Source organism: Lemur catta, chromosome 3 (genome assembly GCF_020740605.2).
Source record: "Lemur catta isolate mLemCat1 chromosome 3, mLemCat1.pri, whole genome shotgun sequence".
Lineage (NCBI taxonomy): Eukaryota > Metazoa > Chordata > Mammalia > Primates > Lemuridae > Lemur > Lemur catta.
In genome coordinates, this window is record NC_059130.1 from 6,175,791 (window position 1) to 6,202,855 (window position 27,065).

Consider the following 27,065-nt stretch of genomic DNA (forward strand, 5'->3'; position numbering starts at 1 on the left):
AAGACGTTAACTAAATAGTTCACAATACTTAAAAAATGTCGGTAGCAAATGAGAGCACATTAGGGGAAATTTTCTCATCAACTACATGGAACACAAGAAATATGTTCTCCCTATGTAGACATTGCATAAATGTTTATCGAAAATGGATTTCTAGATCACGTTTAAAAAATTCTTTACTTTGATCCTCAAAATGTAGTTTTTTCACTCTCAAAGTGTTTTTACAATTACAAATAATCAGCATGTTGGTCACACTACCGTATTTCAAATTAAAATGCAAAATCAAAATTGTATTCACTTATAAAGAAATATGGATCATGGAATTTTGGAATATATAAACAAAATGTCAGGAGAGAATAGTTTGTGCTTTAAAAACAAAACTGATAGTTGTGCTTTTATTTGTCAAATTGTTCTCTCCATTTAATGATTCAGCCATTTTAATTAATTTAACTGTATCTTCTTATTAAAATGACTTCAACCATAAAATATTTCAAACGTATGCATTATTTATGAACTCAAAATGTGCAGGATGAATAGACTTAATTTAGGAATAGTTTATCAAGAGTAAGAAACATTTAGTGGAAAGTTAAATTTAATTAAATATGAACCAAAAGCCTTAAATTAACACTAATGTTTGTTCTTAGGTCTCATCTACTCACATTTTTGTCACAAATAGAAACCTAAGTTATACTTATTGTTTCTTCTCAAAAAAAAATTACTCGTTCTCAGTTTTAAGTTATACACCATAGGGTGTTTCTGTTTTCCTTTTTGTTAAACAGGTACTATAAATTTCAAATAATAATATACAAAAATATATTAACATAACTATCTAATACTGAAAATCATATAGAATATGAAGAAATGATTTTAATTTCTTTGAAGGTAATACAGATTTTAATATTTAAAATTCTTTCAAGAGAATAGCTTTCAAAAAATCCAGCTAAAAAATGCTGTGTTTTGCCAAAAACCCCAAACAAAAGGCATGCTTGTACCATCTGTGTTTGGTTGTACTTTATATCAATTAAAAATCCATTTACTAAATAGTTTTTCTGTTTACTGGAATAGATGTTTCATCCTGAGTTGAATGTATATTGATTGTGGCTTAATAGGTGGTGGTATTTTTCCAGCATAATGCTTCTGCCAACTCTGTGGATAAAATGAGCATCAAGATGGAAAACAAGAGAACTGCATAAGAAGGCAAAGGCATTTTAAGCACATTTAAAATAGAAAATTTATTGTGGTTTAAGTTTAAAGGTTTTACCTTAGGCCAATTACACACATTATTTTTCTCATTTCTATAATAATAAAATTAGTAGCAAATAATCAATTAAGATTTTTATTGATGGAGGCGAGTAAATGAAAGAACAAGAATTTTTTAATGCAGACTAGATTTTGTGAATGAACATATACCTGTATTGCAGACAAATGTATCATTTCCCAGAAATATAAACGCTTGCAAAAATATTAATTTTCATTTTATATTTTGTGGCTGTATCATACTTACTCTTTCACCAGGAGGGCCAGGAGGGCCATCACCTCCTGAAGTGCCCTGGCAAGAACAACAACAACAAAAAAAATCAGTTTTGATTCCTTCTCACAACATCCATCTGGAAGAGAAACTTATAGCAAGCCCAAACGGACTAAGTGCAGATGATACCTTTGCCCCAGGTTTCCCAGTGGGACCTCTTGCACCTCTTGAACCTCGAGGACCCTGTATTTGAAAGCAAAAGATGAAATTGATCTACTGTCAAGCAAATCTAAAGGCACTGAACCAATTTTTATTTTTGAAGCAAAATTTATCTTGGAAAACTAAATACAAAAATGCAAAATGCAAATAATGTTTTAAGTCAAGGTACCTACCGTTGGACCACGCTGACCCCGAGGGCCTGGTTTGCCAGCTACTCCCTGCCAAAGATAGTTCAAACAGTTTTAGTATTCATCATATCACTGTAAATTATGAATCTGATGCTGAGAGATGGGCGCTCATGCAAGAATATTCATATTAGATCAGAAAAGTATACTTATATATCATACCCGTGCACCTTTCTCTCCATTAGCACCTGGAAACCCAGGAAATCCAGTGGAACCCTACAATAATAAAAATAGTAAACAATGAATATGGTAATTAACATTTTTAGATACAAGCTGTAATTCTTTTGGAACACAGTGATTCTGACACAGCTGGTATTATTTAAATCAGAAATATAATTGAAAATGAACTTACAATGACATCTGAAGTCCTGGAAACATTGAAAGCATGAATTGATAAAATATATTTTAGTTTTTAACTTTATAAGTAAAATAATCAAATATTATTATATCCCATATTATAAAATAGCAAAGAAAGAACATTTTACAGAAAATATATTTTAACTTCTAATTCTACTTAATTGCTTCAGCTCTAAAAAAATTATATTTTCAAAAGCATGCAGTAATGTGTAATATGTCTAGCAGAGCCAATAGTAATAGGCATGCCAATTGCACACACTTCTCCATGAATGAGGGGAAATATAACAAAGCCTTCTTTGACTTGAATGCATTCCTTGCACTCATTTGCACTATCTACCTCTAAAAATAATGTTTTTCCAAGTGATAAATGGCTCCTCTATATCAGGATAAATGACTTCTCTGAATCAGGATAATCTGGAGTGGCTGCTAAAAATAGAGATTGTCAAGTCACACTCCAGACCTACTGACACTGCAACAGACTCTGACAATGAGGTCCAGGAATCTGCATTTTTAACAACTTCTCCAAGTGACACATACTGTGAAGTCTGAGAAGTCCTGGAAGCTGTATTCTTAGGTATTTCCAGTTAGAACAGCCAGGTGTACAGTATTACCTACATGCAGGAAGTAACCATTTAGCTCTGTTCCCACTTTGAAGGTAGTGAATATTACACACTTAGCAGGCAGGCAGGATGCTACCAATTTACATTCCTCCACAATGCTATTAAAGCAGATCAGGAAACTTGTATATGACACCTTATGGTAATTAATGGTCAAAATAATAATCCTAACTATGTTGCTTTTAATGACCCTTTTCCCAATATAGTCTGATTCATGACTATAAAACAAACTTGTGATCGACCTGAGGACAATTGTTAGGATGTGTAATACTCACATACTGGGGGGGAAAGTCTGCAAATTACATTTTTTGAAGGGCTTTCAAAAAGGGCTTTCTTTTTCTCTACAGAGAAATCAGATGAAGTTATATCTGATCAAATATTACTATGAGGCTATTCTGGGAATTTGACAGAGGATTATAATCCAGTATGGAAATAAAAATTTGGGGTGAAACAAATATCTATTTCTGTCCTTATTAGAATACACAACAAATCATATTTACAGATACTGCCTTTAAAGAAATTGCTCTCATGTGTCAATTTTAGTTTTTTATAAATTTATTTTTTTACACAGTTTCTGCTCTGGGAAATTCATAGAAAACATGTGAAAATATCCAATCCACCAATTAAACAGTTTGTAATACATGGGAATATTATTTTTCTTTTCCATATGAAGAATTACCACCTATATGTTATAGATACATATATTTATAAGAAGTCACTTCCTATTTTTACATGGAAAAAACAAACAAAAGGCCAAAAGTCAAAGGTTAAGTGTGAAATTGGCTCAGTCAATAAATGTAAATCTTTCAAAATTATTTTACATGCTGTTTGAAAAATAAAAGCATCCTACCTTAAAATAGATTTTACTTTATGAAACAGCTATCCTTTTATAGTACATTTGGTAGGTGTCTTTTGAATACCCTTATGGTTTACATTGCTACTAAGACAACTGGATAAATTACAATGTCCAAGTATAGTCCTTAAACTGCTTGTAAGAGATTAGCAATCAAATTTCACTTTTAGTACGATAAAGATTTAAATTGATTAAAAATCCACTAGCTAACACATAGGAAAATAATGTGAGGCTATCTTTGATCTTTGAGGTGCTCATCACTTTTTGTTTTAGAGCTAAGAAACCTAAGAGCTTTTTGATCATATAAAAAACTTGAATCATAAAGAAAAGCAACATAAAAATAAAGACCAAAATTCCAGGCATTGTGATAAAAGAGTTAAAAAAAATGTTGGATTCCTTTAGGAAGAAACATTCTGTTTATTCTGATGCATTTTGTAAATAAAATGAATTCAAAGAGTACTGATCAGAGAATTGACTTAGGAAAAACTGGAAAAAAGTCAGAATTTCAAAGACACTAATAAAATTGTACTCATTCAAGTAATAGTATGAGAGTTTTCTGTTTTTAAATCAAAACAAAATAACACTACATTTGCAATTTAATCAAGAATTCATGAAGTAATCTCGGGATAGCTTCAGGTCCTGGGATATGCAATGAATGCCTTCTTTTACTCATAATATTTGTGAAAATGCTTGACATTTGAAAACAAGGGAACTGGGAGGCAGAGAAATATATTAAGACAATACTTAAAAGTTAAAAATCATTAACTAGTGTTCTGAATGTAGCCAGAAACATTTAAATGATGTTTGTATTATTTTTAAATTATAGACAGCATGAATCTTATTTTAGAACGGCTCAATATATTTACCCTCTTCTACACAAAGAAATACAGATTTTTTTCAAAGCTCAACGAAAAATTATAAGGCAAAACTCCCCAGCAAGCCTAAAATAAAAGCCTAAAACATGACAATGAGTAAACACAACTACATGCAGTTCACCTTTGTCAGGGGGAAAAATATTTTGTCTCCCACAATTATCTGTGAAACTTATTAATAAACATATGTTTAATAATATTATATAACCAGGATTTGCCCTGCGTACCCTATTTCTTCTGTTTGAATGGGTCAAATCTGGATAAATAGGTAGTCAATTGATACAGTCTCATGCATGTATAAGTAAAAGAATGATATAACTACTCTGTTATTAACAATGAACATTTATATATTAATTTATTTAACCACCTTAATATAACTACTCAAGGCATCAAGTGAAGGCTTAACAAAGTTTTACGATTAGTTTGAGAAAAATTAGTACACTGAGGTAGGTAAACATGCATTTTTAAAACCATCTTTTTATACTTAAAATATGTATATTTCAAATAGCTGAAAATGGTATTTGAGTGATATAGTGAATTGAATGGAATGATCTCTCCATGTCCAGATCTCTGGAACCTGTGAATGTTACCTTATTTGGATAAAAATTTCTTCCCCAATGTAATTAAATTAAGGGTCTTGAAAGGAGACCATTCTGGATTACCTAGGTGGTCCCCAAATCCAATGACAAGTGTCCTTATAAGAGACAGAGTGGAGAACACACAGAGACACTGAAAAAAACGTGAATATAAAGAAGAGGCAAAGACCAGAGATATGCAGCCACAAGCCAAGAAACCCTTGAAGCTACCAGAAGCTGGAAAAGGAAAGGACAGATTCTTTCTCAGAGCCTTTGCAAAGAGGGGGGTGGCCCGTCACACCTTCGTACTTCTGGCCTCCAGAACTGTGAGAGAATAAATCTGTGTTGTTTTAAGTCATTACATTTGTGGAGATTTGTTATGGCAACCCTGGGAAATAAATACATACGGAAATTAGGATAATAGAGGTATGAAATTTTTTTCTAAAAAAAAAAAAAAAAGGAAGTGGTAATTCAAACGCTTAGGGTAATAAAAAGGAAATCAGAAGCTGTTATCCATTATTATACCCACTTTAAAACTTCCAGATACACTAGAATAGTTCTACTTATTCCAATTACAAGGAAGTAACAAGTATGCCTTCCTTTCAAGACCCTGTCTCCTAAAATACTCCGATCATTAACCATCTGGGCTCTCTGAGCTCCCCCACTCCAGGTACCCATTCACCCTATCATTTTCCCTAGTGAAATTATATTTTAAGTACTCATCAGCTCTGTGGTGCAAACTGTAAGGTAATCATATGTGATTCACTTTAAGTGTTTTTACAAAATGTTGATAAACCATAAAAATCCAGCTAATTGTTTTACCTTTGGACCTTGTCTTCCTGGGTATCCTGGCAATCCTGGAACTCCAAGTTTCCCCTAAAGTTAAAAAAAAAAAATGGTAATAAAAGTACTCTAAGTTGAATTAAGTTTAAAAAATAATTTTAATCATTTTTCTACATATTTGAACCACGCATTTGCTAACTCAAAAGGAAGATTTGCAAGTTTTTACCCTACTTTACTTTCGCTATATTTCTTCATGTGAATAGAAAAAGAAAATTGCTGCTTCCAACATATTTCTAATGCTATAATGCTGCCCAATGTCACCTCTGTTGTATAAGTGATAATGCCTTCTTTGGAGACATAGAACCTTGAGCTAAAGAGAACTCTAAACCCCTTTGTGAATTCTGAAGCATGACTAAAAAAAATTCCTTAGCTTTTTCAACATTAAATACTACTTTAAGTTAGTTGATGTACTTGGAACTACATTTAGATTTTACCACTCCAACTAGACTAAATTTTTTTGATAAAGTCATTTTGTATATCCCAGTTGAAATATAAAGCAAGTGATCATGGGCTATTTAACTTTTTCTCAATGAATAATAAAATTTAAATAGATATACAAAGAAATTTGGAACCAAATTTTGAGACAATTTTTTTTCTTTTATGCAAACATCTGGAAATATCTTGACTAATAAATATAATATGTCTTGAGAGCTATAGTTAATTATAAAGATTTTTTGTGTAGTGTTAATTCCTCCAGGTGAGTACTTGAATATACAACTAATTTTGTTCCAGTGCAATGAAATTACCTCTTACTTGAAAATGCTAGAATAAAATTGTAAGTTATAATGAAGTACAATGATGTATAACAAATACTAAGCAGTTTAAAACATTATAATAACAAAATTAGCCTCCCAAAATTTCTTTTTGAGGAAAGCATTAATAAGAAAATACAGGCAGAAAGATAAATAAAATAAATTAATTGAATAAAATATTTTTTTGGAAATTTACTATACATTATTTTCCTTTATAAGATACTTATAAAAGCATATTTCATTTATAAAATATTATTTATTAATGTCTCAAACAGTAGCAAGCATAAAGAATCAGTATTCCCAATGTATATTTAAAAAAATAAGGAAAGAAACAAACATAAGTCCAAATTAATATATGTAATGTTAAAAGATGAGTAGAACTTTATGACTAAATATTTTACCGGATGAAGAAAGGCAAGAAATTAAGAGCATATTTTATGAGGTTGTTATTATATGTTGAACTAAAAAGTTGTCTGAGTCATGATCAACACTGCATAGATAAGTAGTCTTCAGATAGAAAATATGCAAAAAAACTCTTAAGAAGCATACTTTTAATGATGTCCCCTTGGATACATAGAGTTATCATAACTTGTTTTACGCCATCAATTTCAAGGCTAAGGAAATTAATTCTCTAGTTATGATCACAAGCTATTGTGTTCTATGCTAACTCCTACATTAGAATTATACTCTTATTCATTTCAGAGTCATTTTAAAATAAATGCAGACAGAAAATTTATATTTTCAATATGATGATAGGCACCTGCCATAATGGGACAAATACCAAGGAAATGTCATAGAATAAGAATTGTGAAGCAGTTTAAACTCCTGATGTCTCAGAATAGTTTGTGTGAACATTTACACATGATAAAGAAGGGCTCAGACAGCAGGAAAGTCCCAGAATAGCCTGGCAACTGAGCACATTAAATGGAAGGGTCTAAAGAACTAGGAAGCCCTTGTTTGTCCCTGATCTTTTCACCTGCTGCTTATACAGTATGACGTTGGTCATCAATTCACAAATGACAGCTTTGTCCAAGTGTGAAATTCTAGAAGTTTCAAGATGTGAAACTGTATAAGAACTGTCACATCAGATAATAATGACATGAGGAAATATTTTTATATTTGTCTATTCACAATCTCTATATAATACCTATATAATATATTTGCTTTCTGGGATTGAATGCTAGGAAGCGGGCAAAATTATAATTTTCTTAAATAGCAAAGAATTCATCTTGTAGAATAATGACATGATTACTGTAGAAAATGGAAACATACATGTAAAAAAGGGGAACCATTCAAATTATACCAGCAAAAGATTATTATTATTTATATTTTGCTTTAGTGTACGTAATGGGATAACACTTGCCATAGACAATTATGGTTTTTTTTTTTCCTTTAAAATCACAGTACCTTACCAATAGTTTACCGTATCACTAAATAGTCTATGAAGGCATAATTGTAATGTTCTTTAATATTTTATTTAGATGTAATAGTGGCAAATATTGTTGACTTAATTCATAATGCCCAGTGTCTCTCAAATCAATGAATATTAGAATTATCTGGGGACATTTGAAAACATAATGATGTCTGTGTCAACAGAAGATTAAAGTCTTTTGAAGTTGGGTCTGATGACAGTATTTTTTAAAACACCTATCCTGTGAAAATAGATGTTTAAGTGAAAAAAATAGAAAAATGTACATTTTGGTTAGAGGGGCAAAGATAATTTTACTTGGTCCAAAACCATAAGTAGATCATTTCCATTTATTCTTTCATCTTTTAACCACACTCAAATTCTCCAGTGTGGAAGAGCTGTAAGAGTGGGTGATCTTGCGTGGCCTAGGATAGCAGAAGAGACTAGAAGGGATAAGTCCAAAAAGATAGACGTACCCATCTTCGCAGTATTTAATAGAAATTTAATAGAATCCCCTAGAGTTCTGACATCAGTGATTTAAACCATTTTAAAATGATAATGGTGCATCATCTGCCAGAGGACCCGTAAACTTGAAGTCATTTACTAACCTTTTCTCCTGCTTGACCAGCAGGGCCAGGGTCTCCAGTTGGGCCTGCTCGACCCTTGGGGCCTTCAGGGCCATCTTCCCCTCTTGGGCCTAGTTGACCAACTTCTCCCTACATAACAGAATAGCATTCTTGTGACTTAGAACTTAAAAGATTGAAGGGCATAGATTACATCATATCAGAAAGTCAAATTCCTCAACTCTTGGTCTGTTTTCCCATGTTTTGTTTATGACAAAGAAGTTTCAAAGTGTTTGACTTCATCACTCTCTCTGTTATTCAATAAAGAAATGGGCCGGGTGCGGTGGCTCACGCCTGTAATCCTAGCACTCTGGGAGGCCGAGGCAGGTGGATCTTTCGAGGTCAGGAGTTCGAGACCAGCCTGAGCAAGAGCGAGACCCCGTCTCTACTAAAAAATAGAAATTATCTGGGCAACTAAAAATATATATAGAAAAAATTAGCCGAGCATGGTGGCACATGCCTGTAGTCCCAGCTACTTGGGAGGCTGAGGCAGTAGGATCACTTAAGCCCAGGAGTTTGAGGTTGCTGAGCTAGGCTGATGCCACGGCACTCACTCTAGCCTGGGCAACAAAGTGAGACTCTGTCTCAAAAAAAAGAACTGAACCTAGTCTGATATTAGAAAACCTACAGAAGCCTGATGCTACCATATATGACATTAGTTGCTTTTAATACATCTGTGTGGCATGATTTATTAAATATGATTAAATATGATATTAGTTATAAAACAAATCTTCCCAAAAAAGTATTTAATTTGCCTTATGTAGCTCATATTTTGTTTTCCAGAACTCATTCCCAGAAAAAATATACTATTTCACACTCAAAAATTCAAGACCACCGTATAATGAAAATTCATGAAACTTTCAGACATATAGTTTCTAGGCAGCATAGCTCACTATGTATGAACAAAATTTAGAAATAATTATTTAAAAGAAATAATGTGATCATAATTTTCTAAAATTGTGTGTAGAAACAATAATGCATGTGCATGTGCATGTGCATACACATGTGTCAGTTATGGAACTTACGGAAATAAAACATCTAAAAAACAATTAATACTACACTATCTCCACAAAAATTTAAATGCTCACTCTATATAAAAACCTAAACGTGGGCAGGGCAAAGGCAATATATGTAACCTAAACATTTGTACCCCTGTAATATGCTGAAATTAAAAAAAATCCTAAATGAGCAAAGTCTCAGATAGAACTAGCTTTTTTATTTATCCTGTGCTTGGTATATTGAAAGATAAGAAAAAGAAAACAATACACACATGCACGTGTATATAATTTTATGTACTAGTGCATTTTTTTTTACTTACTCTATCACCTTTAAGACCCATGTCACCTTTGAATCCAGGAAAACCATCTTCACCCTAAAAAATATAAGGAATAAAATAGTTTAATCTGTTATTTGGAATAATCTAAAACATGGCTAAATAAAATATGAGTGCTGATAATTACGGGAAATAGATTTTGAGTCATGTAAATCCTAGTTGTGTAACTTCTCCATATTCCACCTCCTGCCACATACTCTCATCTCTACTATCCACAATTATTGGCTATAAATTACTCTAGGAAATTCTTTACAAATGTGTCCATTAAATCTTCTCTTTTATAATCTTTTATAATAACATGTATTCTATGCTATTTGAACAAAAAAACACAAATATTTAAATAATTATCATTTTAACTTTGGTTTACAAAAGCTTTGGACTACCAAATAAAATGATGGTCCCCTTAATTTAATAATTTATATCTATGAATTTTATATCATGTATTTTTTATCATGTGCTTTCAATAAATGCCTTCTAGTGCAATTTATTTTCTGTCTTACAATCTCTTTTCAGATGAAATTAATTATTAAAAAATGCAATTAATAACATACTTTACATTGTGGTACTATAGGCACAGAGCTATGATGCTGAACACTGGGCATCCCTTTATAAAGAGAGAAGAAATTTTGGCTATGGAAATATTTCCTACTGTTCTTACTGAAATCTGGACTTTTAAATAAGTAAGCTTCCTAAACAACCTCACTCGCTCTTAATTTCAAGAAAAAATTAAGTTCCTAAGGAATAATCATTCGTGTGTTCAATAACATTAATTGAGTAATTACTCTGTTGAAAATGCAGTGAAGTATTTTGAGATTTTTGTTTACTAACAAAAACAAAGTGGAACATTTGTAATCATTTTGGTACAGATGATGTAGAATAGGTGTTCAGAGAAGACAAGATGATGATGATAAAGATGATGATGATGGTGCTGGTGCTGCTTGTGGTGAGGAAAGAACTGAATGGGGAAAGGTTGTCGGGGGAGTTGTTACTTCAGTTGGTGATAAGAAATGGATCTGACCTGAAGATTTTCAGGAAAGAACATTGCAGGCTGAGTATAAAAACAGAGCTAGGAAGGACAGGCACATATACCTGCACATCCTACTGTAAAAATGACCCCTCTAAAACACAAAACTGATATCTACTTTTACTTTAAAATACCTCAATGGTTCCAAATTGCTAACAATTTATATAATTCCCCTCCCCGCCCTCCATGTCTAGCCCTTCTTCACCTCTTTAGGCTATTGTCTTGAATTCCCCTTCACCTCCACCCAAGACTCTGGGATTGAGTTCTAGAAAAACAGGATTATTTTTATTTTCTTTGGTGATACATGTGCAAATCCTTTCCCTTCCCTGTCCATCTAGAGATACTTGACTCTTCTTTCAAGACTCAGCTCATAATTCTGCTATGAAGTTTTCCCTGACATCAGTCATATCCTCCTAAAATTAACCTCTCCATCCTGTGTGGCTCCATCAAACATTTATTATTGCAACAATATTCCATAATGCATTCAGTAGATCATAGGTTGCTTTGCTTCTCCTAAATGGTAGAAGAATCACGCCTAATCTTTGAGTCTCCAGTGCCTTAACACATTTTTTACTTTGGATAACTATGATGTTCAATAAATGTTTACTAAATGCCTAAGTGTGAGTTTAGCAAGGTATGCTAAAGTTCAGAAAATACAAGGTAATTATGGATATATGAGCCCTAAAACTGGAAAAAGGGATCCAAACTGGTATCTCATCTAACTCAAAGAATTCTGACAGGCCTAGAATTTTTCTTCAAGAAAAAAGCATGATGTTCTCAATATTCTGGTCATAAAGTGTCTTTGCAAGGGCCAAGATGCTGTCTGCACTGCATGCAACTGGGCAATGGCAGAGGCTTAACAGCTGAAAATGACCACTTACTTTCTATTGACTATTGTCTTCATTATCTTATCCCCAGAGAGAAACGTAATTACACAGTTGCCAGGTTTAGTTTAAAGAATACAGCGCTCTGTGTCTAAAAATCACTAAGAGTTTTTAGGATTGTTTCAGACAGAGATTTCTCTACTTATTAGTTTATTTATTTATTTGAGAACCCAGTGGACAGGATGCTATTTCTGTCTTGTCTTTCTTTTCAACATATCCACGATTTAAAAAATTAATTGAATGATTCCAATTAGGTATATCCTTACAACAGATGTCATTTCTTAACAAGTGACATATCATGTTATTGATATTCTCAGTACTAAAATGATCAGATATGAAGTAATCTGAAGGATTAAAAAAAAAAAGAAATGTAGTTTTAGAAGATGTGTAAAAGAAGGATTCACCTATGCCATTTGGTTTATTGGGCTGTGTTGCTCCAGGTTTAAGGGACAAATCTGAGACTAAAACATGGAAAATTTTAAGCATAGGGTACTAGCTTGCTATTTCATCTTTAGTTAACACTGTCATCATTGTATATTTTTTAAAAATTTGAATTCCTTCTTTATCTCTTATGAGATAAATAATCGTTTATCTTTCATGCTAAGAAAAACAAAATAAATAATGTATACTAAAAATTCATCAGGACTTGATCTTTCACAGAGTCTGAAAATGGGGAAGATTCTTACCATTAAAAAATTTCCATTAATATTTATATAGAATTTCTGTAAATCTGTAATTTGGAGATCCAAACTGCATTCTGTAATATGATGCCATTGAGTACTTAATGGTATATTAAATAGAAAAAAATGGTGTAGCTGAAAAATACCTTGGAGATGTTCTAAGGGTATCACTTCATTTTACAGACTTAAAAGGAGGCTCAGAGAATGTAATCTCTTATTTTACACATCTAGTTAGTATGAATGAGAACCTAGAACTTTTGACTCTCAACTTAAAATTTTAGTTATTTTCCTCTATATACTTGTTTCTTCTGAGACCATACATACTGAAACATATAATCTCAAGATGTTTTCCTACATACAAGCAATATATGTTTATTTTTTTCCTGTTTCTCCTCACATATGTCTCATCATCTGTCATTTTATTTACCTCTGTCCCTTTGCAACTATCCCTCCTCCCAGCAAATTCACAGCATCCACACCACAATTAAACACTTTTCTTTTAAACACTGTCCCTGCCCCACTAAAACCCCTTGGTGGGCACTAATTCCAGAGAAAAAAATTTAATTGATACTTAAATGTCTTAACTAAAAAAATTCTAAACGAAGACAGTATTTTTTAGTACAGGCAATCTACAACTTAGACGTTAAACCCTTCCTGAATCACCATTGTGCTCAGTTGTCAACTCAGCAAGATACTGGCAGTCCTCCCTTGCTATCCTGGAGGGGGGACTGATCCCAGGGCCACCTGCAATTACCAAAAGCTGTGGATGCTCAAGCCCTGAATACAAAATGGCATAGTATTTGTGTGTAATCTGGTCACATCCTTCTGTATACTTTAAATCGTCTCTAGATTACATATAATAAATATCTGATACAATTTAAATTTTATGTAAATAGGTGTTATACTGTATTGTTATTTGTATTATTTTTATTGTTGTATTGTATTTTTTTTCTTTTATTGTTTTCAAATATTTTTGATCTGTGGTTGGTTTAATACATGAGTGCAAAACCCACAGATACCGAGGGCTGACTGCCATTATGAAGTTTGGCTACTAATACAATAACCAGTGTGACTTGAGATTACCATAAAGTAGATGAGGTAACACAAAACCTATAACATTTTTCATATAGTAAAACTGACAACATAGTTGTATACCTTTAGTGTATCCCAGTAGTTTTTTTCAGATAAACAAATTATAACGGATATAATAAATCCATCACTCCTTGTTATCCACCCCTTATTGTTACTAAATCTAAACAAGGGGCTTTTCATAGCATTATAGCTATGAAAATAAATGACTGTCCATGGTATAAATATTAATCATATGAACAATAACAATAAAATTACTATTCAAATATACATATATCTCACCAAATCTACTAACATCTATACTATAAACCTATGTGTTGTTTTAAATTTTGTAATGTCATTTTGTAGTAAGAATTAATCCAATACTGATTCTTAGTAATGCCATTCTCTTTGCATTTTAACATAATATTTGAAGAATTTGGGGCTCTAAACTCATATTAAACATTTACCTAAAAAGAAAATCTGAATTTCATGTTTTTTGGACAAAGCTAATTAAATCAGAAATGCCCTATTTATTCGTAGTCTTAAATACATTCTTTCATATATCTCTGATTTTAATTTTTATCTCTCTCTTAACACTTTTGCCTTATGTGTAACATCACATAAGAAGACGTCTTCTTTTCCCAGTTGGTTTAGCGTAGTACTTCTAATTGTCATGTTTTGTGCTGCATTTCCATTTATAAATTTTGGGGATTTCAGTAGAGAAAAAAGGAATAAACATTCCTCTGTTATGCATTTAACTGGATAATGTCCAAATCCTGTAGCAAATCCACTCATAAGGTCAATCCTATGATGTATTAAAGTTAAATACATGTAAAAACAAATGGGGTAGGGGAGCAGTAGGCATCCAGGACTAATTCTGCTTATGATATATTTTAGCTTCTATTTTATAATTTAGTCCTTACCTCATAATACAAGACATTGTGTTTTTTAAAGTTTTTAAGTTTCCAGAATACAGGGTTCAAAATTAGACTAGCATTGTGTAGTATGAAAGTGATCACTCCATATATTTGAGAAATGAAATATCTGTTGAATAAATTTAAATTTTGGTATAATAGAGATACAAAAACCTAAACAATCATATTTTACCTTTTCACCTTTAGATCCCTTAAGACCTCTGACACCATCTGCTCCCTAGGGAATAAAGTAAAAGTATTAAATAACTATAACATTTCACATTGAAAGTAAATAATGTGAAAACAATTTAACAATTACCTTTACTCCCCGGGGGCCAGGGTAGCCAATAGGACCCTGTGGGCCAGGAGGACCCTGAAAAAGATTCATTGCAACTTAAACATCTAATACGTTGAAAGAGCTACTAATTCATGTACCTTAATTTTAGCAAATAATCAACAAAAATATGGTATTTTTCTACTATTAATACTTGGTAAAGATTTCTTGGGTAATTTTTCTTTTGTTTCTAGAGTCAGATATGGTGAACAAACCATGTGACTAGCACTACCCACTCCAAACTTATTAAATCATATATTCATGCTAAAAATAGATATTTAAATGAACTGAGACAAATAAGTATGTAAAATAATGTAAACAATTATATAATTAATAACTAAGGTTTTAACCTGAAAAATATGCTATGCTCAATGTCTACAGTAAACAGTTATTGATTAACCACCACCATCAATAGTTTCTAACAGAAAATTTGTATAATTTTATAGAATTCACATCATCAAGAATATGATCAAAATTATGTATATTTTCCAGAGTTGGCTTTATTTCTCTAGACTTCCTAAAGGAAACATTATATAAAATATAATTTACAATTTCTGCAGTAATGCTGAGACTTTTAATGCTATTTTAAACAAATCCCAAACTAATAACTCTAAACAAAAATGATCCTACCCCTGCTACTATAATCCAAAGTCATCCTAAGTGAATACGCTTTTATTATATTTCACTTAGATAATATAAAACCTATTGTTCCTAAATGTAATGTCCTCTCAGCTAAAGGATACCAGAAAGTCATAATCAATAATAAAATTGGGGTAATAATAAAATTACCTAAGCAGTTTAATGATATTTGATAATTCTTATCCAATTTCATTGTTACATGATGTTATCATTTACTCCACATATAATATATACACAGAATGTAGACCTATTCCTGATCATGAGGATATTTCAAAAAAAGTAAAAACCACAAGCTAATTTATAAAATTATTAACACAAAATTAAAAATTATCTATCTAAGGCACATGTGTTTATTATACCAAAAATATATCAATTCCTATTTAAATGTTAAGTTCTTTAGAAAGCAGACATATATATATAGGTAGAGATAAAATATTTTCTAGTGTTTATTTTCTATTACATCCCTAAGTGATCAAAGAAGAATATATGTATTATAGAGATGACCAGATTAACTCAACTGTCTCTTAAAGATAAGTTGACAGGACACTGAAGTGGATACTTTGGAACCTACCAGAGCACCTTTTTCTCCAGACTGGCCTTCTTTTCCAGGATGACCCTATATTTAGCAAAAATATATACTCATCAGATGCAATATTAATGGTATTTGATAAAACTATGAAATGGTTCCTTTTGTTTTAAGTCTATTTAGATCTTATTCTTTAAGTTTCAAAAAATATTGAACACTTTTGCATCAGTATATATGGCTTAAAATAACATTGAAAACTGTGGTATTTGAAAGTACACATAATAAGCTTATATTTGATGGATGGATGTTTCATCAGATTCATAATGCATTTGAGAAGGCTTGGAAAAAGTACATAAAACAATACATACCATTCATTAACAATTCAATCTGTCTCAATTACAGTCTTACATAAAGGTAATTAAATTTCTCTTATGTTTTGCATATTGAGCAAACTGTTTTACATGCACCTTCAAAAGGAAACTAAGGCATGTATATGGGACATCTGAAAATATAGCAAGATCATAAATACTAATAGTGTTAATAATCAACTTATTGAGATTCAGTTAATAAAAATTTACAGTTATTACAATTATACTCAATAACAAGTAGAAGCAGAGTGAAAAATTTTGTCTCCTAGCTCTCAAAAATCTACATAGTTTGAAGAGAAAAGAAATCCATAAATCACAATTTTTTTAAAATAACAACTATAGACATTACATAATTATATTATTTATTACTATGTGAGGAGAAATAATAAATGTTGCTATATTTCCAGAAAAGGAGGAAAGGCTGAGGAATTTTCATGGAAGATGTCTGAGGAAATTTATGAACGGTAAGGAACTTCACCTGGACTCCTAGAAAGAAAACAGGTACTTGGGAAAGGAGAAGAGGTTGGAGTTGGGATTTCTATGGAAAAAAACAGACACATGGAAAGGCGTAGTGACAGAAAATTTAGAGCATGCTGAGAAAATGTGATTGGACCTATTTTCCTGCAGCTATTCGTTCATGAGACAGTAGGAAAATATGAAATTCTGGAAAGGTTCTGGCCTAGAGTGCCAGATTGAGTTTATGCAAAGGCAACTGTGGGCTCATTAAAGAATTTGCAACATGGAAGTGATGTAATGGTATTTTAGAGAGATCATTGTTTAATTATTGGCTCAATTTGTTTTTACTACTAACTTCATACATTCATTTCTAAAACATAGGTAAAAATCTATTTTTGAAGATAACATTTAGAAATTTCAATAACTAGGTAGCTGTTACTTACAGGAGGCCCATCGGCACCAGGAAGTCCACCAAGCCCTGGTTTTCCTTGTGGTCCCTTATCAAATAGAGAAAGAGAATATTTTATTTAAAAAAATGAAAATAATGAAAAATTCTGGTTTGTACATATACTGCTAATAAAATTCTTGAGTCACTAACTACTATTTATAAGTGACAAAAACTTAAGTTTCAACATATTATGTGGAAGAAATGGTATATAAAGATAATTGAAAACCAAATTTAACATGCCAAAAATATGTCTTTTTAGTCTGCTTAGTAGTCTTAAATGCATCCTTTTTTTAAATTAATTTTTGAATATCACAATAGACCTGAGCTTAAAGAATAAACAGGAAACAATATACGTCAGAAATCCATTGATTTATAGCATTGAAGAGGTGACCATTGGATATTTCATATATATATATCAATAAGTGCAAATTTAAAAAATTACATAGTAACACTGATTTAAGAAATATGTTACAGTGTGATAGTTATTCATAGGACATGAAGAAAAATAAATCTAGGCCGGGCGTGGTGGCTCACACCTGTAATCCTAGCACTCTGGGAGGCCGAGGCGGGCGGATCGTTTGAGCTCAGGAGTTCAAGACCAGCCTGAGCAAGAGCGAGATCCCGCCTCTACTAAAAATAGAAAGAAATTATATGGACAACTAAAATATATATAGAAAAAATTAGCCAGGCATGGTGGTGCATGCCTGTAGTCCCAGCTACTCGGGAGGCTGAGGCAGGAGGATCGCTTAAGCCCAGGAGTTTGAGGTTGCTGTGAGCTAGGCTGATGCCACGGCACTCACTGTAGCCAGGGCAACAAAGCAAGACTCTGTCTCAAAAAAATAAATAAATAAATAAATCTATCTGGATGTTAAAAGAACATTTCCTAATATGCATCTAACAAATAATAACAAAGTACTAATTCAGCAGATCACTCCAATCCCCGTTTAACAGAGGATTTCAAATCTCATTTAACTTTCCCAATGCTAATTTTGGACCATGGCAAGAAATGCCATTTCAAGAAGTAGGCCCTTCCTTGGGAGAAAAGTAGGCAGTCTGCTGAGAATGTTAACTTTATCGCTTTCTCAATACCAAAAGCATTATTGTTTACTGGTCAAGTTATTAGCCAGGGTTTTGAAACAATAGAAAGGGCAAGGATATTTCAGCAAGCATAAATTTTCGGCATGGTTTAAAGTTTTTCCATTCTCAGAGAGTATTTAGGATAAGCATTGTATTCACCTTGGCTAATATTACAGAATTTTACAAGCCCCAATTAAATCAGTATAAAACAAACAAACAAGCAAAAACTCTTAAAGGTAAACTTTAAATTGAACAATTCAGATTTATAACTGAAATTAATTATATTTCATTTAAAGAACTTAAAAATTTCAATCTTCTTCACCAGTCAGCAAAGTCATATTCAGTCAAGTAACTTAATACTATGTAATAATTATTATACAACTTTAAGTTTTTGATGGCATCATTTTGCCTGTCACTTACATTACTTTTTGTTCTAAAGACAACAGATTTATCTCTTCAAAACAAAATGCAATGCACTGTTACATTAATCATTATTATCAGCAGATGTGATATTTTTATGGCAATAACCTTGTGGGCAATACTACACAAATTTTTGTGTGTTGTTATATATTTGAGGGTAGACAAGAAATGTTAAAACTTTTGTAATATAACATGATTTTTAAGTCAAATGAAAATCAATTATCTCTTTTAGAATAGAAATTCACGACAACAGAATGGTTTGTCTGCTTTCTTTTAGAGAGAGGAATAAAATTGAATGAATGTCATAGTTTTTAGATTTTAACAAAATAGTAGAAATTATTGAGTGCATCTATGCCCTATGATAAACAATTTATGTATTATCTACATTCTCAAAGAGTTTCTTGAAATATTATCATCTAAGAGTTTAGGTAAATTAAGCAATGTTAATGTGTGAGAGTGTTGCAGTCTGAATGAACCCAAGTCTACACCCAGGTCTTCAAATTCCCTTCCTTTAGTATTTATTTTGTGTCCTGCTATTTCATACTGGACTCATAGAGTTATGCAACATCATTTGTTTTCTGTAAAGCAATTAATGTATGAATGATATAAATTTTGAACTCATAAATAACAGAAAATATTCAGTATATTTATTTTTAAAATAAAATGAACAATGATTTTGTCACATATGCACTAGATTCAGAAAAAAACAAACAGGTGTCTTATCGATTTTCATTAACTTAAACTTTATGAAATATTTTATAACAAATATAATAAAAGCACAGGCTATAATAACTTAGGACAAAATCCATAAAAGTTTTTGAATATTAAAAATATATGACATTATTTAAATTATATTTAGTTTTATATCATGATATAATTTTTAAAAATTACTGTTCCCCAAATCTTGGGAGACAAGATTCTTTAGCCAGAATAAATAGATCATAGATTATCATAAAAATATAAAAGTAATAACTTTTACATTTTAATATAGATGCAATAAAATACAAAATATATACTATAGATGCATTATAATTAAAAGATGTTTCCCTCATGTTCTTAAGTTGCTTTATCCTTTTGATGGAAAGAGATTGTCTTTGAACCTACAAGCTTAATATATTCAAATCTGAGACAGAAGCAGTATATACTTAGGGCAGCTCTCTTCTTACCACCATTAAGCACTGTGAACCAGATCCTATGTTTTATCTCTGGCTCAGCAAAGGGAATTGAAATATAACAATTTTCCCTAAGAGCAAATTCTTCTTAATAATCCAGTGCATACATGACAAAATCATGGTGAATAATTTAATAGATGCATGTTTCAAGTATAATTTATGATAAATATAGCATGCTTACGATGAGCTAATCTAAAATACTAGATTGGTCCAGATTAACATCTTTGATCTAAAGCAAAGATTTAAAATTAGCTTTAGAATCAAACATCTGAAACTATATAGAAAACATCCCAGAAAAAGGTACTTTAATGATCATTTAAATCTGGTACATTAACTCTTACAACTCAGTAATAATTTATTATTAGAGTATTATCACAGGATTTGAATAAATATTTTACCAAAGAGGTTATAGAAATGGCCAATAAGCACATGGAAAGATGTTCAAATCACTAATGATCATAGGGAAATGCAAATTATAACCACAAGGAGTTACCATTTCACACCAAGAAGAACTGACATAATGAAGAAAACAGACCATAACAAGTTATTAGTGAAGATGTGGAGAAACTAGTACCCTCACGCATTGCTGATGGCAAGGAAAAAATGTGCAAAAACTTTGAAAACCAATTTTGGAAACTTCTTAAATTTTAAACATAAGTTTACTATATGACCCAGGAATTCCACTTCTAAGTATGTACCAAAAAGAAAATAAAGCATATCTACACAAAGACTGGAATGCAAATATTCACAGCAGTACTATTTTATGGAGAATAGCTAAAAAGTATAAACTACCCATGTGCTATCAACTGCTGAATAAGTAAACAGGACCTGGTGTATCCAGTCAATAGAATACTATTAGGCAATAAAAAGCAGCAAAGTACTGATATATGTATACTACAACATGGATAAACCTCAAAAACATGCCAAATAAAGCAAGCCAGATATAAAGGTCACTTAACTTTATTCATTCATATGATTAAAACAGTGTATTAAATTCATTCAGATATTTCATTCATATGAAACATTCAGAAAAGAAAAATCCATAGAGACAAAAAGTAGATCAGTTGTCTACATCTGAGGGTGGAAACGGGGACTGCAAATGGACACAAATATTCTTCTGGAGTGGTATAAATAGACTAAAAGTTAGATTGTGGCACAACTTTGTAAATTTACTATAAGTCATTGATGCGTGCTTCTGAAACAAGTGAAATTTTACAGTATATAAATTATACCACAGCAAAGCTGTTAATGGTTTCTAAAAAATTGATATGTTCATAGAAATCAACAAAAATGAGTCAAAAAAAAAAAGTGTTAGAAAGAGCCAGCTACCAACTGTGCTGTAACTACAGGAAACAATATATTACTCAGGGAATTTGGCAGAGGAGATCAGGGAAAAAGACATCTCTTTAATTAAAGATTTATTCCTGTTTTGATCCAGACATTGAGTTATTAACAAGAACATTATTTGCCATTCATACATGAAAAAATGGTGACAATGACAACCTCACAATTTTCCCTTAATCAGATCTTGCTATGAACCCTTTGTCGCAAGCAAACCTAATTACATTTTTCAAAGAATGAGAAAGAAAAGAGAAGCAAAGTAAAGACAAAACATCCACTCCTACCAGGAGGTTTTTGAAATTAATATAGCTGAGAATGTCACATTTGGAAGCTGTCCAAAGAGTAACTCTGAAATTTTATCACTCATAGTTTAAAGATGTATGAATGAATTCTCCCCACACTGTACTCACATGGTTGAACTCCAGATTAATTTCTTATGTGCTGAGCCATCTAGATATCTTAACAGAAACAAAAGGCAGGCCTTACACCTGCCTAAGGTTGTTAACCCCAGACTCGTTTATCAGGCATTACCAGAACAACAGAGTAACTTACTTTTTCACCAGGGGGACCAATGGGACCTTGTGGACCAGGAAGACCCTATTTTAAAAGAATTTATTTTATATGTCAGGAATCACATCACAAGAATACACTTTTAAAATAGTAAATTATTAGCTCTCTATTGCATGTGACATTAATTATAAAAATCTCTATATATCCCCCACACTCCCGGAAGAGTTTTGGAGCACTATGAGGAGCTTTACACAAGCTAATCTTTTTGCAAAGGGACTGTAAAGTGATGCTATTCGGAACTCTCCTGCAGGTGTGGCTACTTGTCCTAGCATTCCCTAAACACTAAATGAGTCATTTTTCTCTTGGAAAAAAAGGAGGCTCTGTAAGTTTGCTCAAATTAAAAAAAAAAAAAGAAAAAGAAAAAATATATCTTCCTATGGTCACATTTTAAACATTGTTATCCATACACAGAAAATTTCTTGAGGCTGTCAATTTTCTTTTGAATAGATAACCATTCTGCCCCTATGATTTCAAAGGAGCTCTGATGGGTTAGACTTACTTGAGGTCCTGGGTTTCCTTGCTGTCCTGGAGGTCCAGGCTCCCCTTGGGGACCCTGCCATAGGAAAATATAAAGAGTCTTTAATAGGGCTATTTCACAAAATGTGTTTTTTTTCTTCTCAATTGGGAAATAGTCCCCAAATCAGTTTTCCCTCAAAGGAATTTGGAAAATATCGCAAAATATTAATGCTAGCAGTAATTAATATATTTACCAAAATGTATGAAATCTTTAGATTTAGGATCAAAATGGTCTGTTAGTACTCAGATTCAAAGATGAATTATGTTATAGACATTTGCCACATACCATGTTCCCTTTTGGTCCTGTGGGGCCATCTACACCAGCCATGCCCTTCAATGAAGAAAATAGTATGTATGGTTGTTTATAAATTTAGACGCTAAAACAGAAAATCAAAAAGACTAATCCAACAGCATGACACCCACTAGCCTAAGATGACTAAAAATTATTTTAGGATTTAATGGAAACATGCAAATGACAAGACCTAGCCTCTGCTATCCATGTCCACATTGGAGACAATCTAGCAACATCTCCCATTGCATGCTGGAGATTCAACATGAAACCAATAAGATAGATAACCAAGAGGGAAAAAACACAAATGGGGAAGAGAATGATCAGTTATGCAACATCATTAGATCTTAGAATATAACAAGGTAGTAAACTCTTAGCTATCTACTGAGAACATAAACGACCTATGAGCTTTAAAGAGTTTGGCAACAGGTTTTCCCTAGAAAATCCTGAATCTCTAGCAATACATACAGGCTGCCCTGGTGGTCCCGGAGTTCCCCTTGGTCCCAGCAAACCTCGTGGACCCTAGGATGAACAAGAGAGGATGTCTTCATAAGAAATGGCCTCAAAACATGCCTTTTCCTCTGAAGAAATTATAAGGTAAAGTTTGGAGTAAAAATATTTGCATATCTTCTCTTAACACTCTGAAAGTGATATTTAAAATGCCATCTTTACGAAACATAAATATGTAGTGTTTATACTGATCCAAAAGCCAGTCTTTGATACATAAACTGTGTATCTTTTAGTTTATACATTTACACACGCATCACCAAGGAAATGTTTAAAATAGGAAATAGTTTAATACTTTAAATAAGGCACTTTTGAATGGCAACACTGAATCTTAGTATTCAGTCAGATAGACAACACAAATAGAATAGTCTGGAATCTCATTTATTTTACATTTAGGCAAATTCCATCTTGAGATAGCATCCATTGAGGGATAGAAACAGACAGCTGGATAACTATATATGCAGGTTAAAGAAAGCATTCTCGAGAGAAGATTTCTTAAATTATTACTATTTACACGTCCTCTCTCTTCCTCTTTTCATTCCCCCTCCTCCACCTGCTTACCTTCTTTAACTTCTTTAGAAAAGTCAATACAATAATTTACTGTCTCTCCCATTTGCTTGAACCTATTTGACTTTTTAATTAAAGATGTTACATTCCACATTCTTCTTTCAATTTTCTAAGGTTTTTCTCTATGACAAAAGAGGAGTTCTCTCTCTATTTTTTTACATGACAATTATCTGGTTAGCTTAGGTAAGACTGCGACATTTACCTGAGTTTATTATTGCTTTTATATGTATGATACCAGACACAATTACTCAAAAAAAGAAATATTGTTATTTAAAAAGAAACAGAGAAAGTTGCTTACAGCTTCACCTGGAAGGCCCCTTGGTCCTATTTCTCCATCTTCTCCCTGTCATTGACAAAATGAACAGGAGGGTAGAGTGTTTAGACAATGTACCATTTCAGCACGATTTTGTTCTCTTATGTTTTAATTTTAAATATTTATTTAAAAAATGGCAAAAAGTCTTAATATACCCTCATTCCATCATCACCAGGAGGGCCTGGAGGACCTTGGGGACCTCGTTCACCCTATTAAATAAATATGAATATGATTAGCATATGAAATAAGCAGAATGTTTACAAATCTATCAGGTAGCCATCCTAACCAAATATAACAGGGCATTTGGCAAGAAAAGCTTATGTTTTATTTGCTTGCCTCAGAGCACTTCACAGATTAATTATAATTTCACAACTTCAACTGGCTTTACATATTAGTATGCTAGGAAAAATATTCCCTCAATTTTCAATGCAAAGAGTTTATAAAAAATAAACACCCAAAATAATTTTCAAACATTTAGTTATTACAAGCTAAACCATTTAGAAATTATTTTGCTAAAAAATTGTTTTAAACATGGAAACACTTTGGTAATTTTGCCTTAAATATTTTCTACTTCTAAGTAATTTATATTAAATCAGCACAACTCACAAGTACTAAAGGAATTTTGGATTTTTTAAAAAAGACAAAATTATATATTAATCTTGACGTGTTAGGCATACACTAGATATTTGGCTAAACATTCATAGAGTTCTCTTTTCTTTTTCCCTTTTGTCCTTCTCCGATTTACTTGAAGTTTGTCTTAACTTCATTCTTAACTTCTGGTAAAGAAAGCAGTGAAAATCCAAAGCTGATCTTTCTTTGAGAGATTGTCTCTTTAATTCTCCACTAAATATATCTACTGGATTGCTATTCAGCATGGTGCTTTGTTTAGTCTTAGCAAATTATAAGCTCTGGCATTGGACTGAAAGCTCATATCATCAAAAAGAAATTATATAGTGTCTAGTATATTATTATATTAATGACAGACTGACTACAGATGTTTTCTTTTGAGTATATTTCCACAGACAAAATGTAAAATGGAAATTAAGACAATTAGCAAAAAACTAGAGTAAAATTAAATATCCACAGTTGTTCTTCTATGAATGTGATTATTTTCCACATATAGGTACATAAAGATTCTACCTCAATTTATGTTTGTGTACTAGGAGTATTTTAGTGTCTAAAAATAATCAGACAACTTACATTGATGGCACATGTGTAATTTTACCTTTCTCCAAGTATCTATTAGATATTATAATTTACTAAATGGATTGACAAATGTAAAAATTAATCTTCTTCTTCTTCTGATTTCTTAAAATGTATCAATTTTAAAATATTTCATAATATCCCAATTATCAATATCTCTGGACAAAAAGTAATAGGTGTATCTTACCCTATGACCTTTGTCACCAGGCAGACCTGGGAGTCCATCAAATCCTCGATCTCCCTGTAAAACCATAATCATCATCATTGTCACATGCCCAGTCTAGATATGTACCATAATTTGAATGCGATGTATTCTTTCATACTCAGACATTTTATTGTAAAATATAAAATTTCCCAGGGTGGACTGACATAAAAAACCTGAATATGCAAAGATATGAGCTCCTGACCTTTGCCCCAGGTTCTCCTGGCATTCCTCTTCCTCCATCAGCACCTGGACGACCCTGATAATGTCAAGAACATCATTAAACAAAAGGGATTCTTACCAGCAGAGAGTAAAAGACAACAAAATAATTGATCATTGCAGATGCCCTCAAAATACACAATGAAAATAAGCCATACCCTCTTTCCAGGTTTTCCCGTTGGACCAGGAGGACCCTGGACACCCCGAGGGCCCTATATCAAAAAATCATAATTAAATCATATTATAGATTTCTTAATCAATAAATTCAATGACATTAAGAGAGCTGGTTTCAGAAAATGTTATTAATATCTTCTTAACTTCACCTTAATGATTTAGACATAGGAAATTATTTTTGTGTGAAAGTTCAGATAAAGCAAAAAAAAAGGCATCAGTTTTTTCTAAATGGCGTCTTATAAAGAAAGATCATATTACTTATTGAGTCCATATGTAGACATGTGATTACGTTTAAACAAAAAAATATAATGGGGTATATTAAACTTTAAAAATATCCTCAATTACTCATTTTATTCTCAAAATCTTGGGGTTTTACATTTTTCTTGACAGAACACACTCTCAATCATCCATCCCATTTCTCTTCTCTTTCCAATCCCCATTCCTTCACCTTTTTCTTTATATTTTGGACATTCTCTCCTCGATACTTCTTCTTTTGTTGCACTTACCATGTTGGATTGCAATCGCTTTTTCTTATATGTGAATCCCCTGTTAGATTGTTAACTGCTACAGTCTTTGACTAAATCCGGTTTTTTTCCATTATATGCCTACAATTTAGCACAGTGACTGGTACATGTTTCTTCTACCATCAACAAAATTCTGGAGGATAATTTCTCAATCCCTAAAGCAAATATTGACTGGCACCATGCTATATCATACTGAAGGTTAAAAATTCTTAACGCATTATTTTTGTCTTCAGTAGCGGTACAACATAATGTATCAAAATACACCTTATGTGGGGATCAAAAATATATGTTTTAAAATAAAATTACACAGCTAATAATAGATCAAATGTAGTTCCAGTATAAATATTATTACTATATAAGCCTTTATATTTAACTAACTGCATACTCCTTTTAAAGTTAATTTAAACGATATGCATATAGTGAGCATAGCAGAAAAATGAAACCCACATTTGAAAATATAGATTATTTTTATGACCACCATAATCTGTTCATTCTAGAAATAAAAAATAAGGATTCTCTAGGAAA

At 32.0% G+C, this 27,065-nt stretch overlaps 1 protein-coding gene across 1 annotated transcript in view; it reads right to left on the reverse strand.

The window, feature by feature from the left end:
• Positions 1-27,065, reverse strand: part of COL11A1 (collagen type XI alpha 1 chain) — a 199,027-nt gene that overhangs the window by 91,020 nt on the left and 80,942 nt on the right. The window contains exons 16-35 of the mRNA XM_045546650.1: positions 26,001-26,054; positions 25,829-25,882; positions 25,609-25,662; positions 24,374-24,427; positions 24,204-24,248; positions 23,300-23,353; positions 22,829-22,873; positions 22,526-22,579; positions 22,009-22,053; positions 17,442-17,495; positions 16,220-16,264; positions 14,995-15,048; positions 14,869-14,913; positions 10,088-10,141; positions 8,755-8,862; positions 5,966-6,019; positions 2,032-2,085; positions 1,858-1,902; positions 1,655-1,708; positions 1,502-1,546 (exon numbers count right to left, since the gene is read on the reverse strand). Coding sequence (XP_045402606.1) covers positions 1,502-1,546; positions 1,655-1,708; positions 1,858-1,902; positions 2,032-2,085; positions 5,966-6,019; positions 8,755-8,862; positions 10,088-10,141; positions 14,869-14,913; positions 14,995-15,048; positions 16,220-16,264; positions 17,442-17,495; positions 22,009-22,053; positions 22,526-22,579; positions 22,829-22,873; positions 23,300-23,353; positions 24,204-24,248; positions 24,374-24,427; positions 25,609-25,662; positions 25,829-25,882; positions 26,001-26,054 — 1,071 coding nt within the window. The remainder of the gene's footprint in view (positions 1-1,501; positions 1,547-1,654; positions 1,709-1,857; positions 1,903-2,031; positions 2,086-5,965; positions 6,020-8,754; positions 8,863-10,087; positions 10,142-14,868; positions 14,914-14,994; positions 15,049-16,219; positions 16,265-17,441; positions 17,496-22,008; positions 22,054-22,525; positions 22,580-22,828; positions 22,874-23,299; positions 23,354-24,203; positions 24,249-24,373; positions 24,428-25,608; positions 25,663-25,828; positions 25,883-26,000; positions 26,055-27,065) is intronic.